At 34.6% G+C, this 22,705-nt stretch overlaps 1 protein-coding gene across 10 annotated transcripts in view; it reads left to right on the top strand.

Moving 5' to 3' along the window:
• PPP3CB (protein phosphatase 3 catalytic subunit beta) overlaps nucleotides 1–22,705 on the top strand; it is a 53,267-nt gene that overhangs the window by 8,989 nt on the left and 21,573 nt on the right. For 6 of the 10 annotated variants that reach the window (XR_003536931.1, XR_003536930.1, XM_027700254.1 and 3 more), the window contains exons 2-12: nucleotides 1,692–1,892; nucleotides 3,987–4,111; nucleotides 7,487–7,598; nucleotides 8,491–8,636; nucleotides 13,814–13,953; nucleotides 14,052–14,129; nucleotides 14,229–14,323; nucleotides 15,873–15,998; nucleotides 17,791–17,868; nucleotides 19,369–19,395; nucleotides 22,566–22,650. Coding sequence is in view for 8 of the 10 variants with exons in the window: in XM_027700254.1 (XP_027556055.1) it covers nucleotides 1,692–1,892; nucleotides 3,987–4,111; nucleotides 7,487–7,598; nucleotides 8,491–8,636; nucleotides 13,814–13,953; nucleotides 14,052–14,129; nucleotides 14,229–14,323; nucleotides 15,873–15,998; nucleotides 17,791–17,868; nucleotides 19,369–19,395; nucleotides 22,566–22,650 (1,213 nt within the window). In the remaining 2 variants the exon portion in view is untranslated. The remainder of the gene's footprint in view (nucleotides 1–1,691; nucleotides 1,893–3,986; nucleotides 4,112–7,486; nucleotides 7,599–8,490; nucleotides 8,637–13,813; nucleotides 13,954–14,051; nucleotides 14,130–14,228; nucleotides 14,324–15,872; nucleotides 15,999–17,790; nucleotides 17,869–19,368; nucleotides 19,396–22,565; nucleotides 22,651–22,705) is intronic. The other 4 variants (XM_027700252.1, XM_027700248.1, XM_027700251.1 and 1 more) reach the window with 2 other exon arrangements.

Raw genomic sequence — 22,705 nt, 5'->3', positions numbered from 1 at the left:
AAAAGGATGAGCTCAACTTTGCATTGCTGAAGGCAGTTGTGGGCTCACAAATAATGTGTTAAAAAAAGTGAGGGAATAAAGGGCCTAAAGGTAATTTATGTACAGATTAATATAAACTTTGAAATAATGCAAAAGTAACATTGAGATAATAAGATGGTTGGAAAGTCAAGTTCAGAAAAACAGTGAATACTGGAGTTGGTGCTTGCCCGATCATAATGAAGTGCTTCTAAAAATTAAATTTATTTTGTCAGAATAGTTAATTTCTCTTTTCAGAGCCAGATTTAGGTTTTTAAACAATTTTACATGGAACAGAAGTAATTGTCTTTTGATTTCCTCACTCAGTTAAGTTTATTAACATTTGGACTACACAGAATTTTAACATTTCCTAGTGAAACTTCAATCACTACTAGAGGAGACTAAAGGAAACACATGTAATCTCTCTTTTATTAGTAAAACACTTTCTGCCTGAAAATAAAGTGCCAAAGTTGTTCTACACTGTGGAAAATAAAAGCACATTTTTCAGCCTCTTCCTATTTAGAAACGTTTATAGGAAGAATAGTAGAAAATTCTCCATTTTATTTTCTAGTCTAATTTAATTTCAGTGAATATATATGTATGTGATTTATGCATCAGTGGTTTTATTGATAGATTTTTATTATTCCATTAAAGAGAAGACTAGCGATGTTTTACTAGTAACTAGTAACCTAGAAATCAATTTAAGTGAAGTCATCAAATGTTTTAGTATTTAAGCATTCATTTTTGGAATGTAAAGTTTAACTCTGGAGAGTAAGAAAATAAGTAAGAATAATCTATCTACAAGTCTATTCTTATCTTTGAGTAGATGTGCTTCTCCCATTTTTCTGTTTTAAGTTTTAAATGGAGAGAAACAGAATGGTTTTGCTCCTCATTTAGTTTGTTCTTTCAGCAGTGGTTGGCTTGAGGAGGGGATAGGGTCAGATTAGTTTTATTTCCTGTAAAATCCTGCGTGAGTGAGATCATGTTCTGACACAATGTTTAGTGGCAGTTTGAAGTATCCTCTTTTTCCATGTCCAACATCCATATTTCATTTGTGCAGTAAATGAACTGCCATTGTTTGAATTCATGGCCATCAGATGTTCTGTCTGGACAGTTACTGAGCCTGCTTTGGTTCCCAGCCACTACTTATTATCTCCTTTTATTTCTCGTCTTTCAAACAGTATTGTATCCTTTTCTTGCTGGTTTTGGATTTGATTTGGCGTGGTGTTTTGTTTGGTTGAGGTTTTTTGGTGGTTTTTTCCCCTGAGGCTTTGATGATAGGAAATTTTTAAATGCTTTTGCAAGTCTGAGTGGATATTAAATGAATATCCTGCATTACCAATACCTGATGAGTCCTTCAAAGAATGGCAGTATAATGGACAGAGATTATTTCCCTCTGCAAAGCCAGTTTTAACCCTTCCAAATTTTGTACATATTATTGTGCCTTCTAACTCTGCGTTATAGTTTCTACAACCTTGCGTGTTGTAGATGTTTATTTTTTAAAATATGTACACAGCACTATTCTATCCAGATTTTAATGATGTGATAAATTTGGGTGATTTAAAAAAAAGTTTGCTACTTGGGATAGCAGCTATTCCATGATAGATCCAATCCTAGATGGACTATGTTTTTAAAATAGCACTGTTAGACTGCTGTTTCTTCTTTTTAAATTTTAGCTGTCCCTTTTCCACCAACGCATCGCTTAACGTCTGAAGAAGTGTTTGACACAGATGGAAGACCAAGGGTTGACATTTTGAAGAACCACTTGATAAAAGAAGGTCGAGTGGATGAAGAAATTGCACTTAGAATCATCAATGAGGGTGCTGCAATATTACGGAGGGAAAAAACTATGATAGAAGTTGAAGCTCCAATTACAGGTAATATTTCTAGATAATTTCACAAATAATTAAATTTGAAAAAAACCCAGACTTTTTCAGTAGTAGAATTTGTCTTAAAATGGCTAAATAAAATTTCCATGTTACTGTTATTGAATTATCCCTCACAACTGCATTTGATTGACAGTCTGCACATTGTTTTGCAAAACGAAGGCATTAAACCTATTGAAAAAACCAGTATGATTGGTATTAAAATTGGTTAAAAAATGAAGTAGTTAAATTATGTTGAATTATGGATTTCTAACTCCTGCAATGTTGTAAGTAGGAATAAAGGCATCTACCTGAACTCGGGATAATCCTGAAATCTAAATATGTGAAGAGAAGCCACTTGCTGTGATTTGAAGCAAATACTGTGAACTGAGATTCTTAGTGAAAAATGCACCTTTATAGTTCAACTGTAAGCAAGACTGGTGATTGCATGTAAAACCACGTTCTTGTGAGACTAGTAGTACTGGAAAGTGTTTAAAGATTGTTTTAGCATCTTTGACACTAGGACCAGATCCACTGGGATACAAAACTGATTCTTAGGTTTTTTTGGAGTATTTTCATAGTTTGACGAGTTCTATTTCTGTTTGACCTGATGAAAGGTGGAATTGGTGTCCTTTAGTATTTTTATTTATAAACAATCTAGACTCACAGAAAGTAGTTTATGTTGCATATCTGTTATTTATGATAATGAAAGTAGATTTGATTTTTGTGTTCAAATCAGATTTTCTTTAATCTGAATGTGGTTTCTTCTAAATGGACATACGTAAAATTAGTGTCTGAAAGCTTCTTTTAGGGCATCCGCATCACTTAGTATCGGGTAAATGAAGACATTAAAACAGTACATCATTATTCTTACTGATGTTTTCTAAACAATGAGGGGTTGAAATGGTGGAAACCACTAAGTGGCTGTCTCTGAGCTCAGTCTTTTGCAGTTCCAGATAAAGCTCAAAACTACAATTTGTTTAGAATTTTTATATTTCTGTTTGTTCAGGTAGTTGGTATATTGGCAATTGAAAAAGAATGAAAGTTCTTTCAGTGTTTGAGTAGAAATTTTTAAAAAAGAACATATAAGTGGACACATTCTATTCAGCCTAATATTTTGTAGGTTGTCATGACAAATGGCCTGAGCTAAGAGAATAATAACCTTTGAAGTGTGGTGTGCCATATCCAGTATTTCTTTCCAAAATTAGAACAACTTTTTTTCCCCCCAAAGAATTTACAGATAAACTCTAAGAAGTCAGAAGATGCTATTTGTCAGTTGATCAGTGACATTTTGCATCAATGAAAAGCATAGTCTCTCAAGTTCTTGTTAATGGTTATCAGCAATACTTCATGCAGAAGTGAAAAGGGAGCTCCTGACTTCTACTAACTGGGAACTCCTGTGGGAAAGAGGAGATTGGAGCAGTTGTCTCTTCTGTGCAATTTTTAATTACTTTTTTTAATTGTGAGATGACCTGGCTTTGCTGTGTGCTCTTCCAAGACATCCCATCTGCTATCTTTGGCACTTCTGCCTTAGGTTGCTGACCACTGGTCTTGTCCTCTCATATTCTAAAAGTACGTGAAAAATCCACTGTTGAAATAGTGAACATGGTTATTTGAAGGAGAAAAGTAACTGAGCAAAGAGAAGATATGGTGATATTAAAAGGTGTGTTAGTCTGACTCAGAAAAAAAAGCACTCTCCACTTTTTTTCAAGTTCTCATGGACTCAAGGGAATCATTGCAAAGCAGCAGGCATTTTCAAATACACACACCAAGGAGAATTTGCAAAGATACCTAAGGGGTTGGGAAGGACAGTGAAGAGTTGCTGACAGCTTTCAAGACCACAATGCTCAGTGCATTAACTGTGTTGGAAAAATAGTCCACAATCTGCTAGACTTAAATAGGGCTATCATCAGCATTGCCACGGGGGCGAAGACAGCATCTTAATGAAAAGCAAATGGGGAACCTTCAAAAATTTCTGTTGTTCCTACTTTATACCTGCCTTTCCTCTTAATTAGAAGTACTTTGTGGCTGTTTACTTAACTATAACTTAGTAACTTTTCTGTTAGATTTTTTTAAAATTAATTTGAACAAAATTTTTGCTTGCAGTGTGTGGTGATATTCATGGCCAGTTCTTTGATCTAATGAAGCTGTTTGAAGTGGGAGGATCACCTGCTAACACAAGATACCTCTTCCTCGGTGACTATGTAGACAGAGGTTATTTTAGTATAGAGGTAACTGAATATATTAATCTGTTTTGTCCTAAATTTTTCTATAACCACACTTTCACTGAGGTTTTCAAATGAAATTTTAGGTCTGCTTTATCATGTGAATGTGTTCCTTGCTGTGCTTTCTCCTGTGACAAAGGCCTGTTTACAGGAGAATATTGACCAGCTGTTTGGACTGTCATGTTGAAATCACCAGTCTTACTAATTTTTCCTCCTCTTTCTTTCGTTAGTTTTTTAAAAGTTTAATTCTATAACATTATTATACATAATGCTGCTTCTGCAGTAATATGCAGGAAGGTGTGTTTGTATGTTTTTGGAGAACAGGTGAGTCATGACTTCAAGGTCTTTTAATTTATTATTTGCAATATCGTTATCTGTTTAATATTATTAGATGTTTATTTTATAAAAGAAATTAATTTTATTTATGTAATCAAATGGTTTTAAATAATTATTAATACTTTTGTTTACTAAAATTCTACGAGCAAATACAGATATTCCCTAAGGATGCCCTGTATTTCTGCCATTAATTTTACAGTTATTTGGAATTCAAATAACTTTTTAATTTTCAACATGTTTATTAAGTGTGCTACATTTCAGAGATATTCACTTACTCACATCGATTAGTTTCAGAGCCATGATTTTTAGGTTAACTGTTCTTCTGGAGCCAGCCTGGGAAGTGCCTCAGCTTGAGATCTCTTCGTAGATACCAAATCTAATGGAGTAGCATACCATTGGAAAAAGTATCTTGCAAGCCACGGTGTATGGTCTTTCATTTCTGTATAAAAATTTTGCTGTTCTAATAACATGTGGGGGCATGTGCTGTGAAGGGCACGCACAGGCCTTTTGGGGTTGTTAGAGATGGTAGACAGGCAGGAGATGCAGCAAGAGCGGTTGCCTCATCTTCAAGGAAAAATTTCAGTAGACATTCCCTATTTATTAATTCAATCTTCTTGGCCTGTTCTTGATGATTACAAATAATGTAATTGTCCTTGAAAAGGACATTTACATAGCAGCTCTATGTGTTAATATATCAAAGCATGTTATTAAAGCTTTTCAACCATTACACCTAAAAAAACTTCTGAACAATAATTGTTCTTGAATATATTAATAAGAACAGGCTCGCTTTTTTTTTTCCTCTCATTTTAATTAAGTTTTTAATATAATCACAGAATATACTGAGTTGGAAGGGACCCACAAGGATCATTGAGTCCAACTCTTAGCCCAGCACAGGACCATCCCCAGGAGTAACACCGTATTTGTCACATTAAATATACTTGCAGAATATGTAAAGATATGCTAAATAGATTCTTGAAAACAACTCTAGGGTTCTTAAAAAGCTTGTCTTCCATTGAGATAATTCGCTCTCTTCTGTTCTGAGTGGCTGTTGCACTTGATGATCTCAAAGGTCTTTCCCAACCTAAACCCATGTATGATCCTATGAAGTACATGCAGACTGTCTGAATGAAATAGAACTGCTGCAGATGCATCAAGATGGGACTATACTTTGTGGTCTTGTTGACAAATTAAAAGGTAGTACATGAAAATCAGCCATTTGTTCCCCATTTTAACCTTAAATTTTTTTTTCCTACTGAAGTTTTTGTCTTAATTAACATTTAGGAATTTTAAGTTGACCTCCATGAGTTTTCATATATGGTTACTGTAAAATCTTTCTTAGTGATTGGAAAGGTAATATACTTTTGATAAAATACTTGACTTTTCACAAAAAGGTGACATTTTAAAAAAATGTAGGAACAGTGAAATTTGATTTTTCATTAATAAATTCTTAATCTATCTGTCCTTAAACATTTAATTGCATTGATATTTTAGTAGTAATGCATTCTAATTTAAAAATGTTATCACTTCAAATAGGAAAGATAAGTACATGCTACTGACTGTGACTGTTTATAACAAACTGCAGGGATCAAGCTGGACTCCTTCACAAAAGTGTGTGCAAATTCTTCTTTTCTGTGCTGGAAGTAACAGGACATAAAGAATGTTAACATTAGTCTGTCTGTATTTTGATAACAAAAAATAAATGTGCCAGTACAGGAAAGATAAAACAAATAATTTGGTTTTGTACTTAATAGGTAACATACTTGAGAACATGTAAATCTCAGCAATTTAATCAAATTTAGTATCCATTCACTGAAAGGAAGGCACTATTTTGCCACTTTTCTATTAAATGTTTTCAAGTTTGGCAGCTTCCATGGATTTTTCATGCAACCTGACTTAACTAAAACAGTTCACAACTGTAGAATTTGCCAAAGTGATTAATGTATTCATTTGATGATAGGCAGTTGTTTTGATTATGCTTTCTGCTGGGAAACGCTTTTAAAGAGTCTGGGGACTTTGCAAGGATGTTTTAGAGTTACAGAAACATTGGAAAGCAAGTGTTATCATTAGCAAAATTACTATTTTGCATGTTTTTACTAAGAAGATAAAAATTCAGTAATTACTTTAGCTAAACTTCACAATAAAAGTCTTTGATGTATTTCTCAATGTTTGTGGTGGTTTTTTAAAGTATTGATTTGTTTTCTTTTTTTGTTCATATACTCTGCTCTTCTGTGCAAAATAACTTTGAAGAATGATAGCTGCAGGGTACGTGTATTGATTAAGAGCAACACTAATAATGACTTGCAGGTGACTTCGATGGAGTCCAGAACTTCTGGGGTTTTGAGATTTCTGTGCTCAGTTAAAAATACACGAATTAGATTTGAAATTTAGGAAGTATATTTTGGGTATTCAGAACTGTTGGGTGGTAACAAGACTGTAAACTGAAATAATTATGCATGTTCTGTTGCTCTGTCTTCAACTCTGTTCACTGCTGATGTTGAAGTAACAATGATATATGGAAACTTACTGTAATTATTTGAGTTTGCTGCTTGTACACTGAGAAAGCAACCAGTTTTCCCAGTGTATGTCCATTCTTAGTTTAGGATTGATCTCCAAATGACACAGCTAACTTTAATATAAATGATTTTGTCAGGTTTTTTTTTCAGTCTCTATTAATAAATGTCTGCTTTCTTCTTATGCCAGTGTTCAGAGTCATATTATAAAATTGGATTTTAGGCACAAACACATACAGTATTTGTCTAGATGAAAGTGTTTTGCAGTTTAATTCTGCTGACTTTATTTTATTATTGAGTATCCATATTTTTTCAGCATTCTGTGTGGCTATTATTAAGAAAAGTAATAACCAGTCTGCATAACTCGTGTCCAGAACTGGACTTGGGGCAGTAGTGCTGTATTTTAAAATGGCACATTAAGCTGTACCTGCTTTTGAAGCTGTTACCGTCCTTACTCAGTGTTTCTCAGTAATAATTTTTAAATTTCTTATAAACTAGTGTATTTTACTGGATCCCTTTTTTTTTTTTTTGACAGTGTGTGCTGTACTTATGGGTCCTGAAAATTCTCTACCCAAGCACATTATTTCTTTTGAGAGGCAACCATGAATGCAGACACCTAACAGAGTATTTTACCTTTAAGCAAGAATGTAAGTACTGTCTAAGAATGTAAAATTAGCTTACTTTCAACCTGCTGATCTACAGTCTGTCATTGTGCTTAAGACATGTTTGTTTCTTAGTTTAATGAATGTCTTACAAACATTTGGAGGCCCCATTGACTTCTATAGAAGTGCTTGCAGTTTAGTGTGGCATTGGAGTGCAAGAAGACAGGTGCCTGTAAAAATACGTTATGGAGTAAATTTTGATATATCAATCTTGATTTTAAAATCCTGAAGAGAGGAAGGTTGTTTTGCTCTCTTGTCTATAATCAGGAGTGCAGAGTAACTTGCTGAGCAGCATTGTGAAGCTAGCAGAAAAACCCTACTGCCAAGTCATTTTTCCATTTGGGGAATTGATTTTCAGCTATACTGGTAAGATAACTCTTCTGGTGATGTCAGCTGCCTCACCATTTGAAGGCTTGTGTAAATATTGATCCAGTGATAAATGGATCATTTGGCCTGGTAAAACCTTCTTTGATGTAGGTAAAAATGATGTAATCTGTAATTAGTTCTTAGCTTCTCACTCTAAATGAGAATTTGCAAACTTCTCAGTAGTGTTTTACACTGATGTGTGCTGTGTAACTGTATAAAAATAATAAAAAAATAATTTGGTTTTTTTTTTTTTTTAAACAAAAATAGTTTCTCCACTGTTGAGATAACAGAAGAAGAAATGAAAAAAGATAATTGTTCTGGAAGAGAATATGTCTTAGAAATGTGCTTGCTTTTGTGGTGTTTGGAAATGTTCATTTAAACCCCAGAATACTCATTGGTTTAGGGTTTTTTAAGCATTCACTTTGATATTTGCTCTTACAATTATGATCCACCAGTTGACTTCATCCATCTATTATGGATTTTTTCATGATTTCTATTTTCTTTCCTGCAGGTAAAATAAAGTACTCTGAAAGAGTCTATGATGCTTGTATGGAAGCTTTTGATTGTCTCCCTCTTGCTGCTCTCTTAAATCAACAGTTTCTTTGTGTTCATGGTGGACTTTCACCAGAAATTAATACACTAGATGACATTAGGAGAGTGAGTATTTTGTGTATTTGGAAATAAGTGGAAATAGAGATATTTATATGATGCTATACAAAATCATCTTTTTGAAGTTGTCAGTATATTGTTTTCTGTTCTTGTCTCTTGTGGAAGTGTGAATCAAGAACTGAAATGTAGGCTAGGCAGTATCATAATTAAAAACTCATGGATTATTAGTGCATTTTCCATTAGTAGACCTCATTGGAACAGCTGGGACTGTTACAAAACACACACAAAAAAACTCCCTCGAAAACACCATATAGTTTCCTGAGACTGGTAGTGTGTATAAAGAGCTTTATATCCAATCAAGATAATGCTTACTTAGTATTTCTTTCTAGATAAGAGCTAGTGTTTTCATGGCTTTCAGGAGAAAAGTTGTAGAAGTTAATTGTGGTCTTAAAATTGTTTGCTATATCAACCATCATATTTCAGTTATTCTCAAATTTCTTTGAATTTTTTTTTATTGTCCTAATCATGTGGATTTAGTTTTGACAGAGTGAGACATGGCAGTATTTAATAGAAATTCAGATTTCTATTTAAAATGGCAAATTTGGTAGACATTTGAGTAACAGTTGTAGAGTACTTCTCACTGTGGTAAATATTCTACCAGTAAGACAAATGAAAGCAAGTTTTTAAACTTATACAATGGAAACACTAAGCAGTGATGTGCAATTTAAAGAGAAGAGGATTGTGATGAGATATCTGTTTCTAATAATGTGGATGGACTGCTGATGTCAGGTGAAGACTTCATCAGATGGGAATTTTCAAACTCAGTTGCTTTCCTTTTTACATACTCCTTTTTGGTTTATTTTAATTAACTTAGCTGACATCTTGACTGCTGCATTTGGAAATCAAAACCATTCCTACTATGATTAGTAACAGCTGAAATGTAGTTGAATTCAGCTTAAAACATAAATAGATGGTTATAAGAAAGCTTTGGGATTATAGGTAAGGATGGAAGAAAAAAAGTTGTTTATCCACATATGGAAGAAGGTACGTGGAGGCCTATTATAAAAAAACATGTAAATGTCAGAGAGAAGGTAAAAGTATGTTCCTAATTTGTTTCTATAATATATAAATATTGACTACCCATTTTGTCCTTTTATCTTCATGTATTGTATTTCTTGTTTTCTTAGCATTTTCTCCTTTACTTGTGCTCCATTTTTCTTTTTTACCTCTCCCTCTCCTCAGAGTTATAGGCTATCCAGTTGAATCTCATTTCTGAATTTACCGTATTTTGTTCACTTGAGTTTTTTTGTACTGATGGGACCATTTCAAAGGCTGGAATGTCAGTTTATTTCACTACAGATACTACACTGCCAAGCAGAGTGATGTGAGGGGAGAATAAAATGGTAGAAACAGAGAGGAAGCATATTTACAAGATCAGTGGTGTAAATGGGAAAATGTACTGAGGCACATGGCATTGTTGGAGCAAATACTGATGTGTACAGAAATCCATGTGCATTGTGCAGAGAAAGAGAAGTAAGAGAGCAAAGCAACTAAATGGTGCCATTCTGACAATGTCTCAACAGTTCTCACATTACAGATGAAAGGAAGCATGGTCAAGGCTTTTTGGAAAGTAGTGTAAAGCAAATATATTCTGGAAAAGCATTTTGGAAAGCTGCTGTCATGACAGGATTGTGATTCATTTTTCTGTTAGTCTCAGTCTTGCAGCTGGTCTTGTTTCAAAGTGTCAAGTCATCTGGCCTGTACTTTCATATGTGCTTCTATAACATTCAAGGTTGCATTGGGATGAAACATAAGCTTGTATGGTTTTATATATATATACATGAAAATCTGCATTTTATTTTATTCTGATAAAAAACATGTTTATAAATGTAAGGCAGTGTTATTAGAACTGTTCCTTGGGCCTTTTTTGTTTTTTAAAGAATCATCTGGTAACTTGGAAAAGGCACTATTCATGGGCTGACAGCAACTTCAATAGCTGCATTAGAGCTTGGCATGCACTGATGTTCTAAATGTACTTAAATAGGTGACATGAAATGCTCCTTTTATATCTAGGAAAATAGATACTTTTGGTACAAGTGTGGTGTTGAAATTACTTCTTTAAACAGTCAAGACAAGCCTTTTGGTTTATTAGCAGAAGTTCTTATTAAGGAGAGATCACTGCAAGCATGTGTAGGCATAGTCACCTGGCATAAGAAGGGAAATCACAGCTCTATAAACAGTATAGGAATCACCTAAGAAAAAAAGAAAAATTCTGTGCAGGTGCAGTTTCTTCTGGATGAAGTCTTTTGTCAGTATTACTGACTTTCGGGATGGTGATAAAACCATACAAATTAAATTATTATTTTTGCTGTTATAAACTTACTTCCAGAATAGGACAACTATCATACTTGCCCTGACAGTGAATCCTGACCAGAAAGGTTGCTGCAGGTGCTTCTTATTTTGGGGAAAATGGAAGTTTGTGAAACTTGCAGTAATCTGATTTTTATTCTCTGAATGTCCCTTAGACAAATATTCTAATTGTTTTGGTAAATAGTGTCTCTTTCAGACACGTCCATCATCTTACAGATGCTGTTCCATTGATTTCATTTACACTGCCAACAAACAAAATTCCAGGATTTTGATTTTCAAGCTTAGTATTTCACAAAGAGGGAAGTGTCCAGATAAGATTATGGTGACTCTGAAGAAGAGAAACAAAGAATTTTCTTCCTCATTTACAACAGACAGTCATTCTTTTGTTTAGCTCGTGGTGATACTAAGACTTGGTCAGCAAATTGCCTTGAAATATATGGGGGTGCTACTGGGAATCAGTCTTTATAATACCTTGCTTCCTTTCTGTGGTCTGCTGAAATCTCCTTTTGTTTAGTAATACATCAGATGACAGCCACACTTCACTGGCTTTCACATTGTTCTTCAGGCTTTACGATGTGATAATTCACAGGAAAATAAGGACAGATTAATTAAAACTGATGTCTGTATGTGAAACTTCTGTGAACATCTTTTGCCTCAAAAGTAAAATTGTTTCAATTTGCTGTACCTTAATCTATCTCTGAGGTTTTGGTACTCCTCAATTTGAACGTACATGTGGAGGTATAATGTACCTCAGTTTAGTAGCCCTGACTGCATAATAGCTATAAATTAATTTAAATTTAAATATCTCACAGTATATTAAATAATATATTACCTATTTGTGTTTTAATACCAGGTGTATTGATTCTTATTCTTGAATAAAATTGTCTTTCTTTGTTACCTTAATCATATTTAGAAATACATTAACCTTATTTGTACTGGGATTGTTTTACCGTAGTCGAAGAACATTCAGAAATATTAATTAGTAACAAGTGTTTTGAATTGACTCATGTCCTTTGTTAACTTTCTTGCTGTGCCAATATATAAAAACCCCTTAAGTTGATTATTCTGATTTGATATGTGCAATCTGGGTTGAGTAGCTTGCAGTGACATTTCCTTAAATTTTGAGATGTCTTGAGAACCATGGTAGACTCTCTAGTGAAGGAGACAGTGATTTGGTGTGTATGTAAGTATATTTATTTTTTACACACTGACCTTACTTCAAGAAATGGCTGCGTTATTGTTTCAAAGCTATGGGAAAGTATTTGGGAGAGAGGCACATTAATTGCAGCCAAAGCTTATTATTTATAATGTCTCTATACATTTGGCCAAAGTCATAAGGAAAATCCTTGAAGACCAACTAAAGACAAAATCTTAGAAATGTTTTCTAGACTTTCAGCCTTCTGTATTGCAGGAAACATCCATCGGCAAACAGTTGAAACTTCCTTGTATGAATGCTTCTCTTAGCTTCTGGACCCAAATTTATTGCTGGAGGTTTAGAAACTTGATGGTTTAATCTACAGAAATTCAGGTACTTGCAGAAGTTGATGGACTGACTTCTTCAATCTGGAAGAAATACTCCATACCGGGTTTATCATCCAGTGTGGGAAATGTTAAACCACATATTTTTAATATTGAATAAATTCCGACAACAACTTCAGTTAATACCTGCCTTACCATTATCTGGCAGGAATTTGTAAAGATCTGGACCTCTCCACTTATGTTACAGGTGGCAGCCTCGGGAGCTCTGATTTTCCAGGGCATGAGAGAGCTTGGCACTACTGCTGGTTCCATATTTGAATGGATTCCTATGGACCGTTAGACTCAAATTCACCAGGTGCTCACCAAACCTTCCTTCGAACCTGTCATGAAGAGTTAAGTGTTCTCTAGTACCATCAAAGTCATCTTCTTTGGTATGGGAAGTGAAGTGAGATAAATGCACTGTCCATCAAAGAACCGTTCCTACATTTCTTGGATAAAATCATCTTGTGAACAAACTCCAGCTACATAAAGATCAAATCAACTTTACATTGAATCTGGGATATCTAATTTCATTTCTGGGACATGAGAGATTGATTGCCTGTTACGTGCTTAAGCAGGGTATTTTCCTTTTACGTTAACAAATGCACTGTCCTCCTTACTTCTGCCCCTTTTGACTGTGGTTACTAGGAAAGTTGCAGGCTGCTAAAACAGGTGTTTCAAGTGCAAATCAGTAAAGAAACAGCAAGAGAAAACACAGACATCTCCCAAAATGCTTATGGCCCATTAGAGCTGAAAAATAAAGCTTGTATGAAAGAAATCTAAGACAGCTGAGCTTAGTCACATCTTCATTGCATTGTTAAACAGTCCATTATGGAGACGGGTGTTCCAGGGTGGTTTGTTTTTCTTTTGGTGTTATTTTTTTTGATTTCATTTGGTAATATATATTTAGTCTCTTCTAGTCGGTGCTAATTATTCATGCTTTTCTTTCATAATTCCTGTTTTCTGTACTGTTTCTCTTTGCTAATTCCTGGTAGTGTCTCCAGATTGGTAGATGTGGCATGTGCATGAAAAAGGACCATTTTGTTCCTTGTCTGTAACTTGACCTGTATTACACATATCCATCAGTCTGGAATTTATCTCCCTTCTTTTTACAACTAATAAATCTTATTGCTCTTAACAGGTTTGGTTCTTTTGGCATGCCTCTGCCTTATTTCATGAGGAGGAGAGAAAAAAATATACAGAAACTACTTCTCTTTGATATGGTTGGGATTTATTCTAAAATGCTTGGTATTGATGGATATGTAGTTTAACAAATGTGTAAAACTTACTGATTTAATATTCAAAGAGTCTTTGTGCTGTTGCCTTTTGTTAAACAGTTAGATAGATTCAAAGAGCCTCCAGCATTTGGACCAATGTGTGACTTATTGTGGTCAGATCCGTCAGAAGATTTTGGAAATGAAAACTCACAAGAGCATTTCAGTCACAATACAGTCAGAGGATGCTCATACTTTTATAGGTGAGAGTATGCTATGATCTCGTTGGGTGTTTTAGTACTGATTCTTGCTGTTTAATTTAAGAGAATTTCTTTTACTCATAATTGTTTTCATTTCACAGCTATCCAGCAGTTTGTGAATTTTTGCAAAATAATAATTTGTTGTCAATCATTAGAGCACATGAAGCACAAGATGCAGGGTAAGTACTTTGTGTCTTTCAAGGAATTATCCACAGTGTAAAATAAAAATTAATTGCTTATTTGCTGTAAGATGTAAAATAATCTGTTTGGTTTTGCAGTTATAGAATGTACAGGAAAAGTCAAACTACAGGGTTCCCATCATTAATAACAATTTTTTCAGCACCTAATTACCTGGATGTCTACAATAATAAAGGTAAGAACTTGTTATTAATAAGTGCTTTTAATAATAAAATTGTCTAACTAGATAATCTTATATCAACAACTTTTTGCCAGGTAAGAAATTAAAGGACAAAAAAATGTATTAATGAAAGTTATATTATGAAGAAGAGCATGTACCATAAATGACAATCTCTTGTAGGAGTACCTTGAAGCACAAGTTGGGGCCAATATTTCCTTTGTGAAAGTTGTTGCTATTTAGTTATTATCCACTATTTTGCTATTTAGTTCTTATGAATGTATCATCTGGTGTTTTCCAGTCAGACAAAGTTTTCCAGTGCTATGAGTTTTCATTCCTCTAGTTGTCTTTAGTTGGTGAACTAAGCAGGGAAGGGAGGAAGCATTGATCAGAAGCCTGTGCATAAGGTGGTTTGTGTTATGTATTGTGGCACCTGAGAGTCTTAATTGTGATGATAATTCTCATAATGGTCCTGTATGGGAAATCAAGGAAGAGCAAGTAGGGATCAAAATACTGATAACCACTGGAAATATTATTAAGGAGGTATAAAACAAGGAATTCATTTTTGTCCATCCTCTGCTAAGATAAAGTTGAACAGGAGAAGCATGTTTAATAGTGTGGAGAACATCAGAATTACAGAGAAGAGCTTAGCTGTGAACTAGTGTTAGTCATAGATGAGAAAAAAATTCAAGAACAGAAATTAAAAATAAAGCCTGCTGAAATTAAAGTATGATATTAAAGTAAGGCATTTCAAGTATGTGATGAATGAATGATCTCCAAATATTAAAATAGCATTCCTTTGAAACCAAGACCTTTTTTTTTCTTAAATACATTGCATTTTCTTCCACCCACCTTCAAAGAACCACCCCCCAGCCCATACCATTTCTGTAGGGTGAACAACTGCATACAGGAAAAGATGAGCTGTTGTTACTTGCACTGATTGCAAAGTAAAGGGGAAGTAAAAATAGCTTCAAATGGCTATTTAGGTTTTTTCACTATCTCTATGGATACTGTGTTCATAGAATCCTTTTTCACATCATTCCCAGTGTAATGCAAGTGAAAGTATGGAAAAATGCAATCAGTGTTTATTTAGCTTTAGAATGCTTCTGGTTTTCTCTCATATTTCTTTGTGCTTCCCCTTCTCCCTCATCTTCTAGATGTCTATGGTTTTACTCCAGACTTACAATGTGGGAAGACACATATGAAGAATAAAACTTGAATCTGCATATACTGGATATACTGCTGTTCTGAGTTAGGGTTTTGTTGAAGTTGCTGGAGTTATACCTTTTCAAGACCTGTAAAAATCTTTGTTCATTATAGACCTATAGTAGGATAGTACAGAACTATATTGCCATGTAAGAGTGCCTTAAACTGCAACATGTGCAGTAAAAATCCAAAGCTTTCCATTAGAAATCTGTCCTGTAAATACTCGAAAGAAAGAGAATGGAGTATATCTGCGATTATTTAGTCTATGATATAAATAGAGCTAAAACAAGACTGTGACTTTACATTTGTGGTACTCACAAGTTTTAAACATTCTTTTCAAAATGTCTGAATTTTATTTTAGCTGCTGTATTAAAATATGAAAACAATGTGATGAATATTCGTCAGTTCAATTGTTCTCCTCATCCTTACTGGCTACCAAATTTTATGGACGTTTTCACATGGTCTTTGCCATTTGTTGGAGAAAAAGGTAAGCAGATGTTACACATTAACTAATATCTTTCCTATTTCTCCCAGATTGATGTTGAGAAGATTTTAATTTTTTTAAATATATTTATCAAAAAGAGATTAATTACATTATTATTATTGTGTCGTTTTCTTCACCTGTTTCAGTCAAGGTAGTTAGAACTACATCTAGTATAGCAAAGGTGCTAACAGAAATTATGATTTCCATTGAGGGTGCATATCTGCATATAAAATTTTAACTTTCCTTTATAGATATAACAGATTGACCTTCATTAAGGATAACTTTTTCAGTTATAATTTTTTCTTGTAAAAAAGATAATTTAGCACAGATCCTCCTTTTTTTTTTTTTTTCCCTCTAGAGTTGATAACTGAATCTAGGACACTGGGGCCCCAAGTAGTCCTCACTTGAAAAGCAATGAGGTTAGAGGCTATTTGGGTCTGTTTAAAATCCTTCCATGAAGGAACTGTTCTTTTTATGAAAAGAGATCTGGAGAGCTCTTTAAATTTCTTTGAAAAGTATTCTTGTAGTTATATATTTACAGTCGTGTAAACATAGAATTCTAGCTTTCTGTTGTCTTTAGTAAGCAGTTTAATGCAAATAATTTGGGCACTTTGTACTGTGGTTAACCCACTCAACAATTTTTTAATATTTAACTGAAGGGACCTGACATTTGAAAGGAGATTTTGTTTGTATCTCTCTTGCCTGATAATGCAGTAGATAATATTTTCAACAGCAAAGGGATATACTGTGTATTTTGATTTTGTTGTGATGCTGGTAGTGACATCCAGCAGTGTATTTAACAGTACTTGAGTGTCTCATCGACCTGCTGTCTGCTTCAGACTGCTGGAGTCATGTCCTGTAGTTTGCCTTGCCTTTGGACTAATACACATGTCCATTTATGATGAAGGATTCAGTGTCAATATTGTCTGGTCTGCATTGAACAGATGAAAATCATCATAATTTGGTTGGGGTTTTTTTTGTTCTTTTCATTACTGTAGGGAGTAACTCTTTCCCAAGAATTAAGAATATCACCAGAGCAGATAATACAGGGATTGTATGAATTAGTAATGAATTGTATGAGTTAATATGAATTAGTAATGAATAAATGTAGGCAGCAATTTACAGGGTTTTTAACAACCCAACTGTACTTCTGGATAGGTTTCTGAACACTCTGTGGTGAGGAAATGTTTGACTGTTTTAAGAAAGAGTCTGATATGTGTGGGAAAGATTGAGTGGCAGCATAAGGAGGATTCCTGGAGAAGAAAATACACAAACTTGTCTCAAAAAGCTGGTATCCACTATGTTGATATTTTTAGAGGGAGTTTGAAAAGAAATGTAGTTTGCACCACATTTATATTCTAATATTTTCCTGCTTGAGTGCTTCTGCTACATGCCTGCAGGTGCCAAGAATGGAATAGTTTTCTCAATTCAGACCTGAATTTGAGCAGTGAACATTTTTCAAATTTAACTAATGTTTGCATAAAAACTAGTTCAAATACTTATCCTAATGTAAAACTACTATTTTACAAGAAGAACTCCTTGTAAGACAGGAGAGGAAGCTCTGCTATGTTCTTTGATTGTTAGCTTGTGTAATTTTTAGCTGCTTATTTTTCTGAGCCTTTTAGATTCTGTGACAGCGCACACCAAGACAAACACTGTTTTTGAAACCACGTTACTGAGCAATGGCTATGATGAGGGAAGTTCATTCACTGTTGGTGACTTGCTGTATCTTGTGTGCATGAAAATATTTTAAATTCTACACGGAATGAATTAAAGTTTATTTTTTCCTATACAGTAACAGAAATGTTGGTGAATGTTTTGAGCATTTGCTCTGATGATGAACTGATGACAGAGGGCGAAGATCAATTTGACGGTAGGGATTATTACTTTAAGATATATAAATCTTCTTAATGGTAATACCATATGAACAGTAGTTAACTTAGACTGGTGTAATATTGCCTGGAGTTTGAAGAAAATTGCCTTCAAATTTTTCTTTAGATAATGATACTTTGGGGAGCTAGAGAAGGGAACTGTGTTTGTGTTTGTGATCAAGAAGCAGTAATGGCAACCTTTGCAAATATTCCTATCTGATTTCTATTTAAAACAAACTTTTTGTGGAAAATGCTCAGAATTTCTTGGCACTTAAGATTTGAAACATACTAACTTACCTTGCTAATATATAGAATAAATTTATTATAAGACACTAAATTTCTTAATGATTGCTTTTCAATAAAGAGTTGATGTAGGTGAAAGTCAGATACAATATTTTTTTATGGCAAAGTAGTATACATAAAGTATGAAATGCAAGTTTATCTTGGTGTTTGAGTTTAAAGCATAAAAGTTAAAGGACAACCTGTATATATACATTTGTACCTTATATAATTTGTATTTGTGTACTGAATTATAACATCTTTCTGTCTCAAACTGTGATACAGTAGGTTAAGGAGGTGTTTGTAGCATGATGATTAAGAAGCAAAATTAACATGAAGACCTAGTGTATCACGCTTTGTTGGTTTTTTTACAGCAGCACTTAATGTCACACTTAAAAGTTTCTCAGACTTGCTTCATTTTATCTAACAACAGAACTGATCTTGTGAATTCTTTGTTGGTGGAGGAGGAGGAAGGGAGATTTCAGCAGCCTTTGAGGAACATTAAAGGATCATTTATAAAGATATTAGATACACGTTTGATAACTCCTGTGTTCAAATTGGATAGCAGGGTGGTGTTGTGCTAAGCAGCTGTGTGTTTTACTTTGGAATGCATTGGTTCGGAGCCCCTTGAACTTTGCTGTCATTTAGATTGTTGTCAGAAATGTGAAAACTTTAAAAAAGTCTCAAACAGTCAATTTCTGTTTTTTATTCAGGTAATCCTGCTAAATTGAACATAAAGCAATTACACAAAGCAGTTGTAGAGCAGGATTAGGTGGTATTCTGAGGTGTTAGGATTTATGTTTGCAAGAATAGTTGGTCGTCAAATGATTGCATATGCCCTGTCTGTAGTACAGTAGTTGCAGTTTCCTAATTTGAATTATTTTATTCTTCTGTCTCCTTTAACAATTTCTTTGCTTGATGCATCTCTTATGCCACCTAGGTACTGTCTACGCTTTATCTTTCTATGTGAATGGATTTTTTTTAACTGTTGGCTTTCAAGTTTCCACTTGTTTATCATCAAATTTTAAAATATACTCAACAATTCCACTTCTTGTTTGATGAATGCATTTTTAAGTGTTGCAGTTTTCCATTTTATTTTTTTCACATTTCTTCTCCATTCCTTCTTTATTACCACTGCCAAGTTAAATATCTTTATTTTTTTTGTCTCACTCACCTTTTTCTTCATCGTTCACTTCCTTTTTTTCTGGACTCTCCATCTGAAGAGCGACTCATATATGGCAATAAAAAAGGTACAGACCAGACAGAGTAGGAATGTTTTGAAATATGACTTCACAGAACCTGACAGTACAAGTATTAATGAGAAAATACCTTTCTGTTCAGAGACATATGTAGTATTTTATGATTATTAACCTTTTTAATGGGATGTTTCTAAAGACTTGTGTATTTTGTTATCGAAAGTCATATTCCAAGACATCTGTCTTTCTGTGCATGAATTTTTTTCCTCCTTTCTTCCATTCCTTTTTTTTGTAGAATTTCATTCTTTTACCTATTTCTAAAATTTTATCTTTGGTCCTGCATGTGTAGGGAGCTTTCAGTTGTCTGTCTTGCTCTTTTATACTTTCCTCATGAGCTGTTTTTTTAAGGTTGTGCATGGAATGTGTTTATACAATGTTCCAAAAACTGGTTTGTGTAGTACTTTTAATTTCCTTAACTGAGATGTCAAAAAGGTCCTTTTTGATTCGTGTGCTATTTTGAAGATTCAAAATGTAAAAAGAAGCCTAATAACTTAAATTCATGTCTATCACCTGTTTTTTGGAAATCCCAGGGTAGATAGTTTTGTACAGAGAAATTCTTCTGACCATTACTTACCTAATAATCAGTTTGTTCTCTGTGCAAATTTGTCAGTTTCAGAGAATTTTTCTAATACTTGGGAATGCATCAGATTATAGCCATGTTTCCAGAGGTTATGTGAATTCTTTGAGGCATAATAGTATCAGCGTTTCAGCATTTGTTTCTTGTGCCGGCATTGGGAATAGGAAGTGGGAGAGTTCTTTGTCATATCTCCTCTAATCTAGGGTGTAATCAAGACATTCTGCAAGCCATGTCTTCTTACTGTCTTCTCTGAAGTAACCAGAATTCAGTGGCCACATTAGTTCAGTGCTGCAGCCTGGAGTAATGCATTTGGCCTTTTGCTTTGCTTTTGTTGATTCTGGAGGGCTGGGACAATGAGAGATCATGGTGAAAAAAACAAACAAAAAACCTAAACGAAACCAACAGCAAAGCATCTAAACTGCCCAAAAGCAACCTTTCTCCTTTTAAGGCATAGGGACCTTCCAGAGTTAGATACAGACACTAGCACTGCCTGAAGTCTTTCCAGCCTGCACGTTACAGCTCAGCATCAGTGAGGCCTGTAAATAGGTGTAGGTAGGAACCAAACTGAGGAACTTACAGGGAAAGATTAATGGTTCCTCATTTAGCCCTGACCTTTTCAAAAACACTGAGAGAGTCCCCTTCTCATTCTAGATTCTCAAGCTGCTACTCAATAGTATTTAAAGAGAGGAAGTAAAAACTTCTAGAACTTCAAAAGTTAAAATTTTATGGAAATTATTTGCAGTGAAAGTTGATAGTTTCAGCCTATCCTATGCAAAGTTTTTCCTGAGCCACCTGTTTTGTCCTTTTTTTAGTTTGATGTCTTCAGTTTGTTAAAAGTTTTAACTTTGTCTATTAAAAAACTGTACTCAGTAGTTCCTGGTTTTATTTCATTTTGTTTAAATGGATTGGCAGATACTTGTCATACCCCGAGATTTTCCACTGTGGTCATCCAAAGGTTGTCTCTTGCTCCCTTTTTTTTCTCTGTCACTACTACACGTTTTCCATCTTGTGTGGTTTTGTTGTTGTTTGACCTTATATGCTTTATCTTTTGTAATTTATTTGGTTTGGCTTTTGGGGTGGGAAGGCTACCCATTCTTGTGGACAGAAGGCCTTGTGTTGTTGCAGCTGTGGTCTGAGAAGTGTGACTGTTGTGCTGGAGTGTGTGTCCTCTCATGGGGAAGCTCCATACTAGTGAGCCAGGATGGAAAAAAGCTTTTTCCACAGCTCCCTTTTTTTGAATGTGAGTAGGTGAATTTGTGGATGTGCAGCTCTCCTCTGCCCACTTCTGTGATCCTCTCTTCTACATTCTTGCAAATTAATATAAATTTATACATTTATATAAATATATAAATTAATAAAAAAAATAAAAGCATTGCAACTTTTTTTTGAATACCTTTGTCCCAGTACTGAACAACACTGATATATGGAAGATCTGGAATACCTAACAGCTGTCTGAGCGTTCCCTTTTGGTCCCCGTAGTTGAATTCACGGTAGGACTGAGTTACACAGCTTGGTGTCATTAACGCTCTCCTTTCTCAATGGCTAAGGAGAAATAAGGATTTTGCTTTTGATACCTCCTCATCTGCCTTTACTGTTTTAGTGAAATTGAGAAGTCAGCAAAGGGAAAGGAAGATCTGAGGGCAAAGATGACCCTGAAATTACGTCAGCTGGTTAGAGCCTGGTGCTAATAATGCCAAGGTTGTGGGTTTGATCCCTTTATGGGCCATTTACTTAAGAATTGACTTGATGACCCTTGTTGGGTCCCTTCCAACTCAGAATATTCTGTGATTCTATAACTTTCATGCATTGAAACAAAACAGCAACATTTAGTGTTGGAGAAAAGAGTTTTGCTTTCATGTCAAGGCAAGCAAAGGTGGCTCTCCTTCCCAATTGCAAGCCTCCTTTCAGAGTTTTGTCTTCACTCTTGTCTGTCACAAATGGTAGCACTCTGCCCTATGGAATATTCAGTGTTTACTCCAGGTCTTTTGGTATTTGTAATTTTTGCAAATGACGCAAGCCTAAGATGATGTGGAACATGGGTGGTAAGGGAGGTACCAGTGCAATTCTTTACCATTTTATTTTTCCTTTTTTTTTTTGGTGGAGTTTTGTTTTGGGTAGTTGACATAAAAACAAGGAAACAACTGTTTTCTCTCAGACAGCTGTGTAACGATTAGAAAATGTTTATTTTTTGTGGCTTTAATATGTCTTTGGCTTCTATATTGGGCTGCATGCCTACATCTTGATATATACAGATGTCAGTACTAAGAATTTAAACTGTAAAATTTAGGCAAATGAGTTACAATAGTTACTACAGTGTAGTGATGGTAATTTAGATGCTTAGTAGCTTTGGGAGATCACTGTGAACATCCTAAACTTTTTTGTGTGTGTTTCATGGACGCAGAGATGATGGTGGTTTTGATGGCATTCTGAAGCCATAATTTAATAACTTCGTGCCCTTAAGTGTTTGGGTACTGACCTCCTGTGACGAGTACTGAACTTAAACGGTTGTGTTGAGTTTGATGCACTTTAAAATGGTGATCCTCGAAATAGTCATGAGCTTGAGACTCTTTTCTTATTCCATTGAAAGTAGGTACAGCTGCCGCACGGAAAGAAATAATCAGAAACAAAATTCGTGCAATCGGCAAGATGGCGAGAGTCTTCTCTGTTCTCAGGTACTTGCATGACTTCTGCATTCCTAAACCCCTGTTATGTATGTCAGGTAAACAT

The sequence above is a fragment of the Neopelma chrysocephalum genome, unplaced genomic scaffold (genome assembly GCF_003984885.1).
Source record: "Neopelma chrysocephalum unplaced genomic scaffold, ASM398488v2 Primary Assembly neopelma1_143, whole genome shotgun sequence".
NCBI classification, from domain to species: domain Eukaryota; kingdom Metazoa; phylum Chordata; class Aves; order Passeriformes; family Pipridae; genus Neopelma; species Neopelma chrysocephalum.
This window is presented reverse-complemented; position numbering and strand designations above follow the sequence as displayed.